Source organism: Pinus tabuliformis, chromosome 2_2 (assembly GCF_031772625.1).
Source record: "Pinus tabuliformis cultivar Carrire ecotype Pingquan chromosome 2_2, CPIR1, whole genome shotgun sequence".
In the NCBI taxonomy this organism is placed as follows: domain Eukaryota; kingdom Viridiplantae; phylum Streptophyta; class Pinopsida; order Pinales; family Pinaceae; genus Pinus; species Pinus tabuliformis.
Genome location: NC_142300.1, coordinates 967,972,935 through 967,993,479, shown reverse-complemented (window position 1 = coordinate 967,993,479; position 20,545 = coordinate 967,972,935). Strand labels below are relative to the sequence as shown.

The following is a 20,545-nucleotide window of genomic DNA, read 5'->3' as shown; positions in this document are numbered from 1 at the left end:
ATGCGTGAGTCTATATGAACACACAACCAACAAAATGCTATTCTTGTCCTGGAGATGAACCACACTGGTTGGTTCGAAACACGTCGACCAAACTCTTCCAATGTGATTTCTTCCAAAAAAAATTTAAATATTCAAAATGCTATTTCTCAGTGTTTTCAACATTCAATCCTACAAAGTTGTCACAATCTCTTGATGCTTGAAACAATGCCATGTCACAATCCTCTAATACTCTACCTCTACATTATGCTACACGACTAGATGTTGTGTTGACTGAGACTTTGACTTTGCCACTGTGATGACAGAGTCACGTCTTTCATGTGTTAAGTAGGTAAATCACCATCATGGAGTCTTTTGCCATCTGTCCTTATGCTTGGTTTGACAGAACTACTCCTGGAGATGCGCTGACCAAAAAATCTGCTACAGGTCCATACAAGAGCTAAATAATTTGTTTATTTTTTGCAATGATCACATATTAGCTTGTTTTTATAAAGAACATGTATAAAACTATAGAATAATGGACATGTTACCTTGAAGATGATTTGTGAACCGTTTTGTAGCTCTTATGACATATATGCATATGGACTATGGCAAATATAAGTAGAAAAGATGTTATGGAGGTATCTAAGAGATAGAAATGGTCAAAATTATGGTAGTGAGTTGACAAAAAGATGCTAATTTTTCAGCCCATCGAAGGGCTCAAATCTTAGAAATATAATAATAGAACTTTTGCCATTCTGATACTCTCCAAATTAAGGTACATAACTTATTAGTTACTTAATTATTGATTAGACGATCCTTTTTTTTAGTGATTGAAATTCATGATAAAGAGGAGTACTATTATTATTTTCCAACATGCCTCCAAAGAAAGTTACTACGCCAATTAAAACCATTGAAAGCTCATCCTTGACTCATGAAAAAAGTGAAGACTTAAAATTTAGGTTATAGGGGTATTAACTATGTTAATAGTACACAAACTCAATCTCCTTTATTTAGAAATTCTTCTCTAAACTTAATAGGAATTTTGTAAAAAAAAAATAAAATAAAAAAAACATAGTTACATTTTTATTAATGAGAACTTTGATATCATATAAACTTTATTTTTAAAATTTTTGACGCATTTTAAAATTATAATGGAGGGAAACTTTGATCATGAAACTTTGTTTTCCAAGATTTTAGCCCAATTTAAATTAATGCAAATCGTTATGAATTAAAAAAATAAGTAAATTAAATTGTATACTCTTTTTTCTTTTTCTTTTTTTTCTTTTTTTTTCCGAAGGTGGCAAAACCTATCAAACTCAGGTGTCAAACCAACAGTGAGGACAACCATCTCTGGCTGCTATCCGCGAATGTCGATTTGACTCATCACCGTTATCAAGGAAAACCACGCCACCTGTAATAACCCGCTGGTGGTCCGTAAGGGAGCAGGCTTTCACTCCTGCCAGATGCCTCTGGGTCTTGGGCCGTTAACCTGTTTCTTTACGTCCGAGGAAGACGAGCTCTTAGCCAAGCAGAAGCAGTTTTACAGCATACTCCAGGCCGAAATTAAATTGTATACTTATAAATCACTTCTTGATAATAAAAAACAAAAAAACAAAAAACTTTAACTTTAAAGTTAACATATGCACATATTTTTCACTAACAAGTCATGTAAGAAGTCTGCTACACTGCTAAATAGCATGTGGATGGACTGAGACATGCCAAATTACCAGCTCATTTATGGAATAAAGGATCGTCGTCTCTGCGCAATTGGCTACTCATATCATATCTCCGAAGATATAAAATAGAAATATACAGATTCTATTACCTTTGGATTTCAACATATAACCCTAAAAAAACAAATATGGTTAACCATAAATTACACTGCATCGATCAAAATAATCATCATCAAACATCTTGATTTAATTTCGTATTGAATTTTGAACTCATCAAAGTTTATAGCTGATAAAAAACCGACTTTATGGGATTGCCATTGCACACTGCTAGATTTTTGTTTCAGAGTGTCATGTTTGTTGGTTTCGAGTATGAACACCAAGTACCAAACAGTACATTCGTTTGTACAGTTTCAGGCGCAATGCATTAATGCTTAACCATGGAATTAGAAGAAGAAGAAAATGAGGTTTTTGCGTTTTAATCGGTTTATTATTTATGCAAGGAATGTCTCAAACTCTTCCACCGCCGCATTCAAAGGGGTTCCTGCAGCACGAAGGAACCACCCTTTAGAATATCCAAAAAGTGAAAACCATGAAGGTTTGCTTTCATGGAATTCTATGATCACACGATATTGCAAAAACAAGAGAATTGAGGATGCACGCCACTTGTTTGACAAAATGCCTGAACGAAATGCAGTCTCCTGGACTTCCATGATTACAGGATATGCTAAAGACGGACGTATGGACCATGCACGACAACTTTTTGACGAAATGCCTGAACGAGATGTGGTGTCGTGGAATGCTATGGTTGCCGGATATGCTCAGAATGGGAGACTAGACGATGCACGCTATCTGTTTGACAAAATTCCTAAGCGGAATGTGGCCTCATGGAATGCTATGGTCACTGGGTATGTGCAGAATGGAAGAGTTGAGGATGCGCGGCAAATGTTTGATAGAATGCCTGAGAAAAATGTGGTGTCTTGGACTGCAATGATGGCAGGTTATGTTCAGGAAAGGAGAATAGGGGATGCACGGCAGTTATTTGATAGCATGCCGCGTAGAAATGTGATTTCATGGACTACCATGATTAGTGGATATGCTCGGGAAGGAAGAGTTGACGATGCACGAGAACTGTTTGACAAGATGCCCAGGAGAGATGTCATCTCTTGGAATGCAATGATTGCTGCATATGCCCAGGATGGCCATATAGAAGAAGCAAGCCGACTGTTTGATAAAATGCCTGAACGAGATGCGGCCTCATGGAATGCAATGATTTCATGTTATGCCTGCAGGGGAAAACTGGATGATGCAAGGCGTATGTTTGATAGGATGCCGAATAGGAACATGGTTTCATGGACTTCAATGATTGCAGGGTATGCACAGGATGGAAATGGTGAGGAGGCCTTGAAAGTCTTTGGCAAGATGAAATGGGCAGGGGTGAAGCCTGATCAGATCACATTTGCCAGTGTTCTTGATGCGTGTGCCTGCATAGCAGCACTGCAACAGGGAAGACAGGTGCACAAGTGCATTATCAAGATGGGATTTGAGTCTGATGTCTATGTGGCGAATACGCTTGTTACCATGTATGCTAAATGTGGGATTCTAGAGCATGCACGCCATGTGTTTGATAAAATGTCAGAGCAAAATGTTGTTTCATGGAATGCAATGATTGCATGCTATGCCCAACATGGTCATGGACAGGAAGCCATTGGACTTTTTGAGCAGATGCAACGGGTAGGCACAAAGCCTGATGGCATAACTTTCATTAGTGTTTTATCTGCCTGTAGTCGTGCAGGCCTAGTGGAAGAAGGCTGGCACTACTTTGATTCAATGGATAAATATTATCATATCGTGGCTGGAGCTGAACATTATGCTTGCATGGTTGATCTTCTTGGCCGTTCTGGTATGCTGGATGAGGCAAAGAACTTTGTTGATAGGATGCCAATTCAACCTAGTGCTGCTGTGTGGGGATCTTTGCTGGGGGCCTGCAGAATTCATGTCAATTTGGAGCTGGGAAAATATGCAGCAGAGAGTCTTCTTCAACTGGAACCAACAATGGCTGCTCCATATGTACTATTATCAAATATTTATGCTGGGGCTGAGAAATGGGACGATGTTGCAAATATCCGAACAATGATGAAAGACAGAGGAGTGAAAAAGAAGCCAGGCCTCAGCTGGATTGAGGTCAAGAACAGGATTCATACATTTGTGGCAGAAGATAGATCCCATCCCCAAACAGCAGAGATATATACAATGTTGGGTAGACTCTACAAACAGATGGAAGAGGTGGGGTATTTGCCCGATATTGATTGTGTGCTTCATGATATAGATGATGAGAACAAGGAACACAGTCTTCACTACCATAGTGAGAAGCTTGCCGTCTGTTTTGGGCTTATTAGCACACCCCCAGGGACACCTATTCATGTCATGAAGAACCTCCGTGTGTGCAGGGACTGCCACACTACCATTAAGCTCATCTCCAAGATTGTTAGCCGAGAACTTGTTGTGAGGGATGCCAATAGGTTCCATCATTTTAATGCGGGGCAGTGCTCTTGTGGGAATTATTGGTAAGCAATTATGAGTCAATTCATTATATGTGAGGCAACAAGCAACTGCATTGTTTTCGGAAAACCTTATCCTGTGGATTCCGTAAGGTAACTATCAAAGATCTATGGTGTTAAAACATCTTCAAGACGTAGCATACTGGTAACTGATGAAGTTGCCATGCATAAAGTGGCTTGTTCAAAGGAGACATTGCAAGATGTTCAGCGACCAGTCAACCAATTTTCTTCCATCTGCTCTATATTTCCATTTTCAGCTGATTGCATCCACAATTTATTGAGTCTTCTGGATACAACAATGACTGCCTGTTAGATTTCTTTTTGGAATTTTCTGTTGACAAAGCTTTGAGCTCAAGTGTAGCTCCATCCTCATATTAGGCACCTACATCCTGACCATGGCATGGGAAATTCACACTGGCCATTTGCAAATTATCAATTATTATAGTATAGCTGCTTGCAAATTAACTTAGTGGTCCTAGCGAGTCAGTGACCCAGGCATTCTCTAAATCACCATGCTTGAAAGAATTTAACAAAACTGATTTGGGGAAGGGCAGAGGCGGAAACAGCAAAAGCTCACTATCATGCTTTGTGTGCCTTGAAGAGAGGGCATGCTCAACCTATTTTGGTGTTGACTTATTGATGTTAAGATTCACTTATCTAACAATATTATGCAATTGTTATCTACATGACACCAATCTTAACTGCTATAGCATGTTCATTGAATATCTGTAGATGTCGTAGGTTTGGAATATAACCATCAAGGAAAAGGTTGCCAATTCTTTCCTCAATGATATTCTTAATCCATACATCGCATTAGAAGTACATGACTAATACAGATATTGATTGGTCTTGGTGTTTTCTCATGCTTGCAATCAAACCTCAGGTTAGAAAACCTTCAACTTTTATCTTTTAGCAATAAGCCAACATGAGAAGAGTGTAAGACATGTGACCTTAATTTCTGTCCACGAGGTTTCAAATATCTCTTGAGCTGCAATAGCAAGCAACAATATACTAGAGATTTCCCCCTCTGTCAAGTTTTAGATTTTCAATGTGTGAACTCATTGCATTTGCCAATCCACCAAATAGGTTGTATAACAAATGTTGTACAATGAATAGAATTTTATAACAACAACAGCAACTAATTAGCATCAAAGTCATGGCTATTACCTCTTAGTGGATACTAGTTTAATTTGGCCATCCTCTAAGAATTAAAGATACTAATTGCATAATATTTTATCAGTCACTACATTAATTGGATGAGCAACTAAAAATGTTGTGCAATTGGAAGTGCATATGGAATTTTTATACTTATCTAGGAAAGTAATGGATCCAAATTCACATCTTTGCGTAATTCAAATGGATCTCCTTACTAACTGAGTTGTGTGATTGGAAACTGCAATAACCCTTATATTGCCCAGAGAGGTTAATGGAGTGCTTAGGGTTTGTTTCCCAAGGCTGCTAGGGCTTGATCCCTCACAACAGAGCTGCCATGGCAATGGAGGTTGGCTACTCCACCCTGAAGCAACTTCGACCTCAAGTAAGATACCCTGTATACCTGGTCCTAATTCACAATCCAACTCCAGTTTTGCACATGCACCACTGCCTCTTTGCAAAATTCCTCAGGCTACCTCCATGCTGAAGAACTCGTTAATCTCTGTTGTGTATGCATGAATTCTGCTGGGCTCTGTTCTGCCTTAGCCTATGCCCTTTGAGGATGACTTGAACTCGGTCTTCGCAGTGGATCCTTTACTACAGTGCCAACCTCTAACCCCTCCACCTTCAACCTTGGCCACAACTTCTATAAAGATGACGTTCAAGGATGTACCATCATTGGGGAGCCCCTTTGGGCACTTCACTCTCTACTCAGTCTACCAAGTGGGTCAGATGGGTGAAGGAAGCCCCCACCCTGCCCATCCAAGAAGATTCAGACGGTATAGATCAAGCTAAATATTTAAAGATTCATCGTCTAATTTGCCAATTCAATGGGTTTTGACTGAAGCTTGCAGATCTCCACCTGTAAATCTCCAAAAGCCAAGAGCCAAACATTATGGAGGAGGACCACACTCGCCATGTGGAAAAGGTTTCTTTATGATGGAGTTTAATTTGGTAGAGGACAGAGATCTCATTATGAACCCTGGCCGCTGGTTCTGGGGAACTGTGAGCCTCTGCATTAAACTATGGTTCTGAGCTTTTGATCCACCCTCAGATACTTCAACCACAGATTTGGTCTAGGTAAGATGCTCCATTCTGCCTCTCTAGTTTTAAATCCGTGTGGGATATCAGAAATGCATTGGGCAAATTTTATTTCTGAAGCAAAGAAACAAAAAATAGACATAATACTACATTCACCTGCATTTGTTTGGAAATGGACTTCAATAAAGGGTTCCCAACAGAAATCAAGCTAGTGACCAAATACATCACATGGTCCCAACCCGTCCATAATTTGCTGATTCAATGGGTTTTGACTGAAGCTTGCAGATCTCCACCAGTAAATCTCCAAAAGCCAAAAGCCAAAAGCCAAACATTCAGAAGGATGACTACATTGACCATGCGTTTCTTTCTGATGGATTTTAATTTGGCAGAGGACAGAGATCTCATCGTGAACCCTGGCCACTGGTTCTAGGGAGCTGTGAGCCTCTGCATGAAGCTATGGTTCTGAGCTTTGATCCACCCTCAGATACTTTTAGCTACAGATTTGGTCTAGGTAAGATTACCTATTCTGCCTCTCTCGTTTTGAGATATCAGAAATGCATTGGGAAAATTTCATTTTTGAAGCAAAGAAACAAAAAATAGACATATTACTACATTCACCTGCATTTGTGTGGAAATGGACTTCAATAAAGGGTTCCCAACAGAAATCAAGTTACTGACCAAATATCACACGTTCTCAACCCCTCTACTATGAGCAAGATATTTTCAAATGCAGAGATTGTTTTGAAATTGTCCATATGGCAGTATGCAGTCCCAAAAGATGCAAAGAAGGCCACCCTCCAAGTGATCCCAGAAACCCACACTGGTGAGAGGGAACAATTAATACCATTGTCTCTTCCACATAGAACCTCCAGACATAGTGGACCTAGTTCAGAAGGAGAGAGGCACTCCAAACCCTCTCTGGAAAGGAAATAACAAATACTTGTAAGTGTCTCACAACTAGGCAAGAATCCCTCAAGTACCACAGTTATGGAGGTAGTGAGGCAAACCTCCCAGGAAGAGGTATCCCAAGAGCACCAATAGATGGTCAGATATGACAGAAGCTGAGGACCAATCTCTTCTGCAGCCCTCTGTGGAAGAAGACCCGGAAGAAGAGGAGCCCCCAAGAAGTGATTCGGAAGTGGTACTGAAACAGTGAAAGAAGAAACCAAGGACCTGCAAGAACCAGTTACACTCTTCTAAGATAAGCTGGAAGAATAGATTGAAGTCACAAGGAAAAAGATGGAGCAAGGGTCTCACCCTATCTGAGTCAGCAGCATCATCAAATCCTCTTTTAATGTGTTTTTTGCAGATTTTTAGTCTATCAAATTTTTCATTATCTCCATGTACTCTTGGAAATGAAAGAAATCTAAGAGGTAAAAGGACACCCTCCGTCTAGGCACTCCCTATCCCTGATTGGGGAAGGGAAACACCCCTTATAACAAGCTGTTTTGAAAACCTCTGTACTCTTCTGCTACATGGGTTTGGCTGCAGCACTTGTAATCCTAACGAACAACCGTTACTGTCAAAAAGAAGCTGACTTGTGATTGGATGGGCATCAATTCTCAACTGGAAGGGAACTATTGCTTAATGGTAGTTACAGAACTATTTTTCCTTTCAAACCCAATCTAAAACAATGGAGGAAACCATTCTTCTAAGGGGATATGTAATTATAAAGGAGGTCTAGAACTTGCCCCGACTCCAATTTAAGCCTCTTAATAGGTAACTTGTATGAAAAGAGGATTTGAAGGACATCTGTTCCAAGGTCCCTATCCGAACTTTGGATGACTGTATGAAGAGTTGATGATTCAAGTGTTGGAAATACTAAGAGGGGGGTGAATCAATATTTCTTAGTAATTAGTAACTTATTAATTTTTTCAGAGCATTAATTAATCTTCAACATCAATTCAAAGCATAAATAAGCAATAGACAATAGACACCAGGATTTTTAGGTGGAAACCCCTTCGGGACAAAAACCACTGAATGCTTTTCTAATAATTTTGTGAGTACATCAAATGCTTCAGCTCAAATTGAAAAAGGGAAACCCCAACTCCCTATTACTCTAGAAAAACGTGCAATTTTCCAGCTCCAACTGGAAGGGCGCTCCAATGCCTTAGTTTTATCAACAATTGCTAAAAGAATGCTCCAACACCCTAGCAAGCTCCAACTTTCCTTAGCACCACCCTACCACTCTGGAGTGTTTTCAGGCTCCAACCTGAAGGTGACTTCAACCACCTGCCTAGCACCACCCAACCACCCTGAAAAAAGATAATGAATTATACCAACTATTGTGGGCTCCCGTACCAGGGACAATGACCCACTTACATTGAATATACTTCTGCAAAATATTGTGGGCTCCCATACTAGGGACAATGACCCACTTTCAATGACTTTCAAAAACCCTTTCTGCCTATAACTTAGATCATGAAAGCCCTTATACAAAATACAACACCCTTACAACAGACTTCTTATCAGAAAGAGAATCTTTACTTCAGATGATGCAATTTCTTTCAGAAGTGCAATGAGACGAATTCCAATGAACTCCTATTATCAGACTTCCAAATTCCTTCAAGCGTTGTTTACTGTCGAACTGTTATTACAGAACCCCTGCTGTATGATGATAAGAAGCTGCAAATTATACATATAGCAATGAAGTCCAACCAATACTCCTTGTTGTTGACAACTGTTTGAACAATTTAGAAAGACAATACTGCAAGTATATATGTATATCATGAGATAGTAAAACCCTTACAACGATGCTCCTTTGCAAAATGCTATTTTGATTGTAAGCTTCTGTGACAACCCTTGTTCATTCAAGCAAGTACATATTTTCTTCAAAACTTAAGAATTAGAACACTGAAAACACTTTCAAATCTGAGTAAGATGTACCTCTTTCTTCTAGTCTGGTTCTTATTTCAGGTCTGTAACATCTACACGTGTCTTCAACTGATGCCAAGAATAGATGATGTCAAAGCCCACATGATCAGGATCCGAAGTTTCAGATATGTTGCTTTATTTCTGCAATGGTGTGTTGACAAATTGAGATGTGGCACAGAGGGTAGACAATAGGAACGCCTCAAGTATACGCTGGACTAAATTCTTGGATTGCACAGATCATTTGAGGCCGGCTCTCTGTTCTAGGCCACAATTACACAAGATTTTTGCCTTATATCAATCTGGAAATAGACTGATGAGGTCGTCTCTCTGTTCTAGGCCGCAATTACACAAGATCTTTGCCTTATATCAATCCAGAAATAGACTGATGACCTAACCGTTATATATATAGTGATGATGCCCTTCAGGTAGCCTCTTTCTTATACCTTAATAATCTGCAGAAATAAGACCGTGAGGATGTAAGACAGGCTTCGGTTCTTTGATGCTTGAGCCCAGACTTTAGGCCGCAGAAAGTTTCAATGTGGATTCTACTGCTGAAGTGTGATACCACAAGTCTAAAATAGGTTCGAATTATTCACATGACCATAGAGATTAAAGGGCTGCAAGACTTGGTGATATATGCTTAGAGGTGCCACAAGCAATTTCAGATAGATGCTCCACAAAGATAACCCTCCTTTCGTCCTCAAGAAAGCTGAAACTACAAAAAGATAGTCACAAAAACCTCAGGTCTTCTTGCTGCAAGAAAGTTGCCCAAACGAATCCCATAAACTCTGTGAATAAGCCCTCATGTACAAGAATTTGCCCTTACAAATGTGATTTCAGGTCCTCAAGGGTTAATACAATAGGGTTAACTTCTTTGCTAGTCTTGGAGTCTTCTTCAAGCCACATAGATACATTTGCTAGTTCAGAATTGATGGCCGAAGTCCTTAAAAGAACGAATTCCAAACCACAACAAAAATCAGGTGCAAAACCTTCTTTAAGCCTCTCGTCTGATGCAACATACTCCACAGGGTCGAGATAGTAATTTTAGAGCTTCAAAAGATGATCATTCAATTTGCATGCATTAGGAGGTGAGATCAATGCCTTTTTATAGTTTTATCATGGATAGAAAGGGCCTTCCAAAGGAGAGCTATTGGAGGGACTTTAGGAGGGTATTCCTTTTTGAAATTTGAATTTTATTTAAGTTGGAGCCCAAAGATAGGCTGTCTACCCTTTTTGGAGATGAGTATTTAAGTTTTTAATAAAGTTCAATACCCCTTGTAAATTCAAAATGATGTTTGAGGTTCTTTATGAGATATTTTACCCACAATCTTGATGAAAACTCTACTTCCTTGATTTGAATAATGAGATGGCCAATGGTAGGGTGCCACATCACCATCCTTTGTGGTTTTTGCCCATAAATTGTTCTGGCCATTTCTTCTACTGTTATATTTTTCCTTTCGACAACTCTGTTTTGTTGTTGTGTCGCTGCTAAGAATTGTCTCTTTATTCCCTGTTCCTCACAGAAGCGCTAAAGTGCTTTGGATGTGAATTCTCCACCTTTATCTGATCTTAAACATTTGATCTTTAAATTAATTCATTTTCAACCAATTCCTTGTAGATTCTAAAACATTTAAATGCTTTGGACTTTTTCTTCAAAAAGCCGACTGCTGCCATCCTGGTATAATCGTCAATCATTAGCATGAAGTATTGTTCACCATCTAGTGCTTTAGTCTTCATTGGTCCACATAGATCAATGTGTATTAGTTCCAATGGTTTTGACATGGAATGTTCCTTGGTTTTGAATTCAACTCTTGTCTGTTTTCCATACCTGCAATTTTTACATGTAGTGCTGGTTGGTTTCAAAATTTGTGGCATTTCTCTTACAACCTCCTTTTTACTTATTTTGACAAAGTTGTTAAAATTTATGTCTCCCATCTCTCTGTGCCAGAGCCAACTTTCATCTTCTTTTGCCAAGAAACAACCTTTGTTAACAGTGTCATCCAAAGTGTATATGTCATTTGGAGTCCTAGTTGCAGTAGCCACTAGCTTGCCGGATTTCTCTCTCCTTATTTCACATTTCTTTGAGTCAAAGAGCAGTGTGTGTCCTTGATCACACATTTGGCTTACGCTCAACAAACTATGATTCATGTTTTCTATGAGAAGTACATCTTTTGTTGTAGCATCCTTGCCTCCAAGCTTGACTGTGCTTATTCCTATAACATTTGCAGATCTATCATTTCCAAAAGACACTATTCCATCCTTTCCTTTCTTCAAAGATATGAATTTATACCTGTCTCCGGTCATATGTGTTGAGCAACCACTATCAACATACCACACGTTCTTCTTACTTTGAGCCTTTAAGGTAGGTGCACATCTCTCAGTTTTCTTTCTCCAGACCTGAGCATTTTGATTCTGTTGTGATTCCCTTGGGGGAGCGGTTAGCCTACAATCTTCAGCCAAATGTCCAAAGTTGTTGCATTTATGGCATTCTACTTTATTGCCTAAATATCCAAACCTGTTGTAGTTTTGCCTATAATATTCACAAGAGTTTCCAGGATAATCATTTCTGATAGGCCTTCCAGAGTTGCTTCTGCTCCTGTCATAGGCTTGGCAATTTACAACTTTATGTCCAAAATTTCTGCAAGAATAATAGATACTTGAGAGGGGAAGACCTTCTTCATGGAACTGTTCTCCAAGAACCTTCTTGCTAATCTTGAACCTTCTGTTATGCTGGGAAACCTCTTTCCTTCTCGATAGATCCTCTAGTAATTTCTGCATAAGATTTTTGTCCATCTCCCTTTTTTGTCGTGTAGGAGGTCGAACCTTTTATGAATGTTTCCCTGTAGCCCAACCCTGTCCCGTCACTGTGCGGCCTTTGACTGTTGATGAGCTCATCCAAATCTCTAGAGCTATTTGCAAAGTTTTGTTGAACATCTCTTCTTTGTGCATCCTTTCATAGAGAAACTATCTCTGCTTCTAGATTGTCCCTTGCCTTGTTGCTTTCTTCCAATTCTTTTCTAAGTGGGTCTTCAATTTTTCAGGCTTTTTCCAACTGTACTTTAAGGCTGATGATGGTTTCATTTGATTATTCATTCCTCTTGTTGAGACTTCTAGCATGTTGTTTTAGTTCTTTTAATTTGACTTCGAGAGGTTTGACGTTTCCTCTTTCAACCTTGAGATCCTTTGTAACTCTGACCATCTCATTTTGAAATTTGATCTCTTCCATCCCTTCTTCATCTCCTTCTTCTTCTTCAAGAGCTTCGTTCCTGTTGTCTCTAGCCATGAATAACACTCTTTTTGTGTTATTTTCTTCGGCACTGTCACTCTCTTCTTGAGATGAGGCGCTGTCTTCTTCAGAGATTTTTTTTTCTTAAAGCCTTTCCTTTTTCCTTGCTTATTGAATCTTCTTTGACCCTTCTTCCATTTCTTAGGTGCTTCTTCTTCATTACCAGAGTTCTTATGAGGACATTTAGCTGCAAAGTGACCAATCTCACCACAATTGAAACATATTAGGGGAAGTTTACCTTTGAACTTACCTATTCCTCTTTTTAACTTTCTTACAAAGTTAGCAATTTCTTCATATGAGTATTCTTCTTCTTCGCAACAACTGGAGCTTGGTCTTGATTCTTATTTGTTTTTCCCGGTCATCTTGGAGGCTGTGAATGCTGCTTTTCAGTTAGATGGACTTTCTTGTTCTTTTCTCATTTCATATGCTATAAGTATTCCATGCAATTGTTCCATGCTAAGCTTTTCCAAATCATCTCCTTCTTCTAGTACAAAGACTTTAGCATCCAACCTCTCTAGAAGTGATCTTAGTACAATAACTTTGCTCTCCATTGGTTCTCCCAATGCTTCTATAACATTCACTATTTCATCAACACGGAGAAAGTAAGCTACAATGTTTTCTTTTTCGTTCATTTTCAGCTACTCAAATTGACCTCAGTGGGTCTGGAGCTTGGCCTCCTTTACCTTCTTGTCTCCATATATATTTTAAAGCTTGTCCCAAATTTCTTTTTCTGATTTGCAGTGCATTATTTTGACATATATAGAATTTGACACACCAGTCATGAGGGCATTTTTAGCTTTAGCATGGCTTTTGTAAATCCTTCGACGTTATCATTCGAAGGAGTTGAAGGTTCCTTGTATTCGGTCAACACAACATTCCAAACATCAAATCCTTGTGCTTAAAGATATGCCTTCATCTTTCCAGTCCAAAATGCATAGTTGTTCCCATTAAGTACTAGAATTCCCGACTTATTCCACTCCATGATCTCCTTCCAGTTGTTAAACTGCTAGTGAAGGAACCTGCTCTGATACCAATTGTTGGAAATACTAAGAGGGGGATGAATCAATATTTCTTAGCAATTAGTAACTTATTAATCTTTTCAGAGCATTAATTAATCTTCAGCATCAATTCAAAGCATAAATAAGCAATATACAATAGACTTAGGTTGCACTGAAACAGATATGGGAATGGGGTTTGAAACGGATACGGAAAATTTTCAAAAAATCAGGGTATGATATGACAAGGAAACGACATATATATAAATCAGGATATGATATGACAAGGAAACGACATATATATATATATATATATATATATAACCATTACCATTCATCTTTTAGAATCTAGAATCTATATCTAAAAATACATAATCATCGTCATGAATTCAACATAAACAAATCATCATCATCAATTCAACGTAAACATTGTCATCATCATTAGTGATTATTATAACATTCAATGTATTATCATCATCATTAGTAATGTAACCAGAAATGCTACAACCTTCGTGATTTCGGGTGCAACTCCTTCAAATAATGTGTCATGCATGGCAAACGATATCTATCTTCCTTGCATGGCAGTTAAATGGCCCATGGGATCATTGGGATATTCCGTCAAGACCTATTTGAACATTTCAATCTTCTCAATGTCGCTTGGTCTCTTGACTATATGCAGGCAAAAGATTGGCTAGAAAAGATTTGTTATATTGGAGGGATTTATGAAATCAAGAGCAAAATCGATGAAAATTAACAAAACCTTAACCAAACTGAAAATTAATCACTCAAATAAATCTCTTTACAAAGACATTTATCAAACCCTTTTGTTTGCATTTTGAACATCTATCTGTTTCTTAGTAAGAATCCTTCATAAATATATAGAGTGTCATTGTTTCTAAAGATTTAGAAGAGACGTTATGACACTGTGTTTATAGCGAGTTTATTTGCAAATTTGATTTCTTCATTTTTATTATTTATTTATGGCTATACAAATTTTCACGCTTTTTAACATTTTAAGGGTGGATTCTGATCACGATTTTCGTGGCTCTGTTTCCAGAAATATGGAAACGGATCCAAAAAAAGTTAAATCCCTTGGAAACGTATCCAATTCCAAATCTAAAGTTTCTGATTTTTTGAAACAACACAAGAACGTTTTTACAACATTTTAGACAAGAATCATATCTATTTCTATATCGGAAACAGGGACCCGTGTTTCCGGCAAATTCTCCAGGTGTTTCTGGTAACTTAGCAATAGACAACAAAATTTTAGGTGGAAACCCCTCCGAGACAAAAGCCTCCGAACACTTTTCTAATAATTTTGTGAGTACATCAAATGCTTCAACTCCAACTAAAGAAAAGAAGCCTCAACACCCTAGTACTTTAGAAAAGCATTCAATTTTCTAGCTCCAACTGGAAAGACGCTCCAACACCTTGGTTTTATCAACAATTGTTGAAAGGATGCTCCAACACCCTAGCAAACTCCAACTTACCCTAGCACCACCCTACCACCTTGGAGTGTTTTCAGGCTCCAACCTGAAGGTGACTTCAGCCCCCTGCATAGCACCACCCAACCACCATGAAAACAGATAATGCATTAGACCAACTATTGTGGGCTCCCATACCAAGGACAATGACCCACTTACATTGGATATACTTCTGCAAAAATAGTGGGCTCCCATACTAAGGACAATGACCCACTTACAATGATCTTAAAAAATCCTTTCTACTTATAACCTAGATCATGAAAGCCCTTATACAAAATACAACACCCTTACAACAAACTTCTAATCAGAAAGAGAATCTTAACTTCAGATGATGCAATTTCTTCTAGAAGAGCAATGAGAAAAATGCCACTGAACTCCTATTATCAGACTTCCAGATCCTTTGAAGCTTTGTTACTGTCAAACTATTATTACAAAACCCTTGCTGTATGATGATAAGAAACTACAAATTATACATATTGCAATGAAGTGCAACCAATACTCCTTACTGTTGACAATTGTTTGAACAATTTAGTAAGACAATACTGCCAATATATATGTATATCACTGAGATAATAAAACCCTTACAATGATGCTCCTTTGCAAAATGTTATTATGGTTGTAAGCCTCTGTGACAACCCTTGTTCATTCAAGCAAGTCCATATTTTCTTCAAAACTTAAGAATTTGAACACTGAAAACACTCTCAAATCTGAGTAAGATGTACCTCTTTCAAGTCTTCTAGTATGGATCTTATTTCAGGTTCGTAACATCTACAAGTGTCGTCAACTGATGCCAATAATAGATGATGTCAAAGCCCATATGATCAAGATCCAAAGTTTCAGATATGTTGCTTTATTTCTGCAATGGTGTGTTGACAAATTGAGATGTGCCGCAGAGGGTAGACAATAGGAATGCCTCAAGTATATGCTGGACTAAATTCTTGGATTGCACAGATCATTTAAGGTCGTCTCTCTTTTCTAGGCCGCAATTACACAAGATCTCTGCCTTATATCCATCTTCACAGCGAGCCAACCATCGTTCTTCTCAGCCATCCCAGGGAGCCAACTAGCGTTTTTCCTAGCTGTTATGAGTAGCCAATAGCCTCAACCACTTTGCAATACGTCGTAATCATTCCCTAAGGCATGCTGGGATCCTGCCACGCCACAGCTCCTGCATGATGAACTTTCCGTTTCCACGTTTGTTAGCTCGTGGATGTTCATGCATGCATGCCCCTCATGTTTCGCCGACGCCTGTCTGGAGTTGTGTCACGCTCTTGAAGCCTTCCTCATGCTTTTTAACTGATCTTTTCTCGGCTGTGCGCAGTTTCTGGCCTTTCGGCACCTTGGCCTCCTTGGCCTCTCGCCCTTCCTCTTCTGCGAAGGGGAGGTTTTCACTATCTATCCTTTTTCTGACTGTTTCCTCTGCTCCTTCCTGGTGATTGTCTGGCGGCTGGATGGTGCTTCGTGCATGGGGTCTTCGGCGCTCTTGCTCACGGTATAGGCGTATGGTCAAAGTACATGATGCTTTTCAATGGTGGAGCGAGCAAAAGCACTCTTGGCGATCTTTGTTTATTATTACCTTGTGGTGCTTATGGAAATGGAGGAATGCTAAGATCTTCGAAGAGTCAAAGGAGCCCCTAAAATCATCTCTGCAACGCATAATGGCCTTTCAAGATATGATGCCTATGAAAAAGGACAAGATGAAAAAGGATTGCAAAAAAGTGCCTGATGCTATCTCCATTGCTTCTCCCTGTGCTTTCTTCGATGGAGCTGAGCAGAATAACATTTGTGGATGTGGGGTCCACATTATTATCGACGAGAAGCTGCAATATTTCCTATCTTGGAATGGTGGGAGGGGCTCTAACAGCTTGGCCGAGGCGAGGGCTCTTGCTGGTCTGCTTGCCTTCTGTGTATTTTTTGACATCCAGAGCATTTCAATTTTCGGTGACTCGAAATCAATGATTGACCATGTTAGGGGAGCTTGCCACATCAGCTGTCCTCATTTGTCTGGGTGGTTAAATAGGATCATGTATTTCTGGAGCAATATGAAACAACGCTCAATTCACCACATCCCTCGCTCCCTAAATGATCAAGCTGACCATCTGTCGAAGAAGGGTCTGTCTATGGCACTGGGTTCTTGGTCTTTGATGGTCTCTGATGATGATTTTTCCTGTTTCATCCAGGACTTCTTCATCCCGGGAATATGACCTTTTTTCTCTTTTCATCCATCTATTTACCTGTATTGTGGATAGTTCCTTGTGTTATATATGTTTAAGACAGCTGCTGATCTTGTCATGGATACCTTTTTGCACTGATTTTGGTATGATATAGTGATGATCTCCTTTGGGATATCCTATGGCTGTAAGATTTTGATTCAGATGCTTGCAAGGCTTCTGATCCTTTTTATATCTTATGTACTCTTTATATTGTCTCAATATAATTCTATGAAGATCTTTCTCTCTAAAAAAAAAAAAAAACCCTTATATATATAGTGATAATGCCCTTCATGTAGGCTCTTTCTTATACCTTAATAATTCGCAGAAATAAAGATTGTGAGGATGTAAGACAAAATTTGTTTCTTTGATGCTTGAGCCCAGACTTTAGGCCGCAAAAAGTTTCAACGTGGATTCTGTCACTGAAGTATGATGACACAAGTCTAAAATAGGTTCGAATTATTCACACAACCCCAAAGATTAAAGGGCTGCAAGATTCGGTGATATATGCTTAGAGGGGCCGCAAGCAATTTCAAATAGATGCTCCACATAGATAACCCTCCTTTTGTCCTCCAGAAAGCCGAAACTATAGAAAGATAGTCACAAAAACCTTCGGTCTTCTTTCTGCAAGAAAGTTGCCCAAACGAATCCCATAAACTCTGTGAATAAGCCCTCATGTACAAGAATTTTCCCTTACAAATGTGATTTCAAGTCCTCAAGGGTTAATACAATAGGGTTAACTCCTTCTCTGGTCTTGGAGTCTTCTTCAAGCCACAGAGATACACCTGCTAGTTCGGAATTGATGGCCAAAGTCCTTTCTTCCTACAATGAAAAGAACGAATCCCAAACCACAACAAAAAATCAGGTGCAAAACCTTCCTCAAGCCTCTCATCTGATGCAGCAATACTCCATAGGGCCGAGATAGAAATTTTAGAGCTTCAAAAGATGATCATTCAATTTGCATGCATTAGGAGGTGATATCAATGCCTTTTTATAGTTTTCTCATGGATAGAAAGGAGCTTCCAAAGGAGACCTTTTGGAGGGTATTCCTTTTTGAAATTTGAATTTTATTTAAGTTGGAGCCCAAAGATACTTTGTGGAGATGAGAATTTAAATTTTTAATTAAGTCCAATACCCTTTGTAAATTCAAAATGATGTTTGAGGTTCTTTATGAGATATTTTAGCCACAACCTTGATGAAAACCCTACTTCCTTGATTTGAATAATGAGATGGCCAATGGTAGGGTGCCACATCACCATCCTTTGGGGTTTTTGCCTATAAATTGGGTTCTTCATCTTCAAACAAGCATAACTCACAAACTGTGAAGGCTCTTGAGAAGTGCCACATAATGTTGAGAAATCTAGGGCAGTATGATTAGGTTTTTCTTTTAGCTTGATTTCTCTTACTTTGACAAGTTCTTGTGATATTATATTACTTTCCTTTTGTTATTATTATGTTCCTTCATCATCAAGATAAATGCCAAACAAATGAAGATCACGAACACAAGATGTAGACACTCAGCCAGGTCAAAACCCCTATCTAGGGGAAAATCCAGTCCAACTCTTCTACTAGTAGATTCAAATCAAGTTGTGACAATCCAAGACCCTAGACAAAGACCTCTTCCAATCACCAAGTCAGCGATTCCTTCAAGCAGATGTATTCTGCCAAAGTCTCCAAGTGTCAGCATCCTAGATGCAGCTTCAATCCAGAATTTCAGCCCCCAACTTCAGAATTTCAGCCCCTAGCTTCAGTGTAGAAACCCTAGCAAACTTCGCATGTGTGAGAGAGACACTCAAAAAATTTGATTTTCCTTTCTTGGATTAGGTCTTCTTCTTCTACACTTTGCTCTCTTTTTCATCCTCTTTCTCTTTATAGATTGAACTTTTGTGAGTTTGTTTTTAAATGAGTCGAGCCGCCTCTATTTATACTGCTCCCAGAAGGTCGAATTGCCCCCAGCAGGGCTGGCTTCTCCAGGACAGGGCCGACTTGGTGAGGAGGAACATAATTACTCTTTTGACTCTAAAATAAATTTCTTTACATGATACAAAAACCCAAGAAGGGTCTAATAAATATGACAATGACTCTTTTGACTCTTGACAAAACCTAGAAGCCTTCAATGGAGGCTATGACCTAGAAATTAAATGAAAGAGCATGAAACCCATGCTTCAATAATATTTTTCTTTTACAATAAATTTTCTTTTGACAAATACAATTATGAAGACTAACACTAGTTACATTCTTCAATGCATATCACCAGATTCTACTCGACGAGGAGAATCCAATAAAGATGATCCTAACTCGAAACATCATGAATGGCCATGTCATTTTTTATCAACAAAAGCGGGGCATCGTCTGGTGTTGCTTGGGTTGACATCAATGACAACCACATATCAACATCAAGTTTGTCTACTTATTCCTGAGTAGGCTTAATTAGAATCTGTAAGCAACTTTCGAGGGGGCGATTGGATGAAAGACACAGATGATGAGGTGAAACATGTTGCAGAAGGCCCTGGAATTATTTGATTTTAACTTCCAAAAGTCGATATAAGTGGAGTTTCTACATACCCACAACCTTTGAATTAGCATGTAAAAGAGCATATGCAGTTGGTTCAGATCTGAATGGAAGTTTGGTCTGCCGACTTGGAGGATCTTAAACACAAGGCATTAGTATCAAAAGAGTAATCATTTGCACCTTGTAGCAACCAATGGACATGTATCTTGCTTTCAAATTGTATGCTATTTTATTATCTCAATTTATTTTATAAACTAGCTACTGTATCTAAAGTTTGAATTTAGGTTATTCTGTGCAGCGATGGGTAGATGGAACTGGATTTTTTTCTAGTAATTAAAAATATTTTCATATATGATAAAACAAAATATATGAAGCCAGTTATATCTCTCACGAGCATATACTCACAAATGACCATTTGTCAAGCCATCCTAGTGATGGGAATCACTCTTCTGACTAAAGGGAGTGAAGGAAGCCCCTAATTTTTCATCAATTGAAATTTGTGCTCAACTTCACTAGAAATTTCCCTAAGATTTGCAATGATTAAGCTTTTATTTTCCTACCTTTCTTCACTTTCAGAGGTTCCCATTTGGATATGCTCCAAGTGGATATATCCTAAAAACACTTTGATTGATTCAGGAGTCAAACCCAACCCAAATTAGGATAGTGTTGAATTCTTTTCTAGTTTAATTGAAAAGGATACCAAAGTCATATGATCCAATTTTAAGGACATTTTGGGTTGACTTCTTTGCTTCTAGTTGTAAATAACTCTCCAGTGTTAAAA

General features: G+C 38.7%; 1 protein-coding gene across 1 annotated transcript; it reads left to right on the top strand.

The window, feature by feature from the left end:
* The first annotated feature begins 1,673 nt into the window (after positions 1-1,673).
* Positions 1,674-6,321, top strand: LOC149196453 (pentatricopeptide repeat-containing protein At2g03880, mitochondrial-like). The gene has a single exon (XM_089405565.1). The coding sequence runs from the start codon at positions 2,112-2,114 to the stop codon at positions 4,218-4,220; it is 2,109 nt and encodes a 702-aa protein (XP_089261691.1). The 5' UTR covers positions 1,674-2,111; the 3' UTR covers positions 4,221-6,321.
* Positions 6,322-20,545: the final 14,224 nt, after the last annotated feature.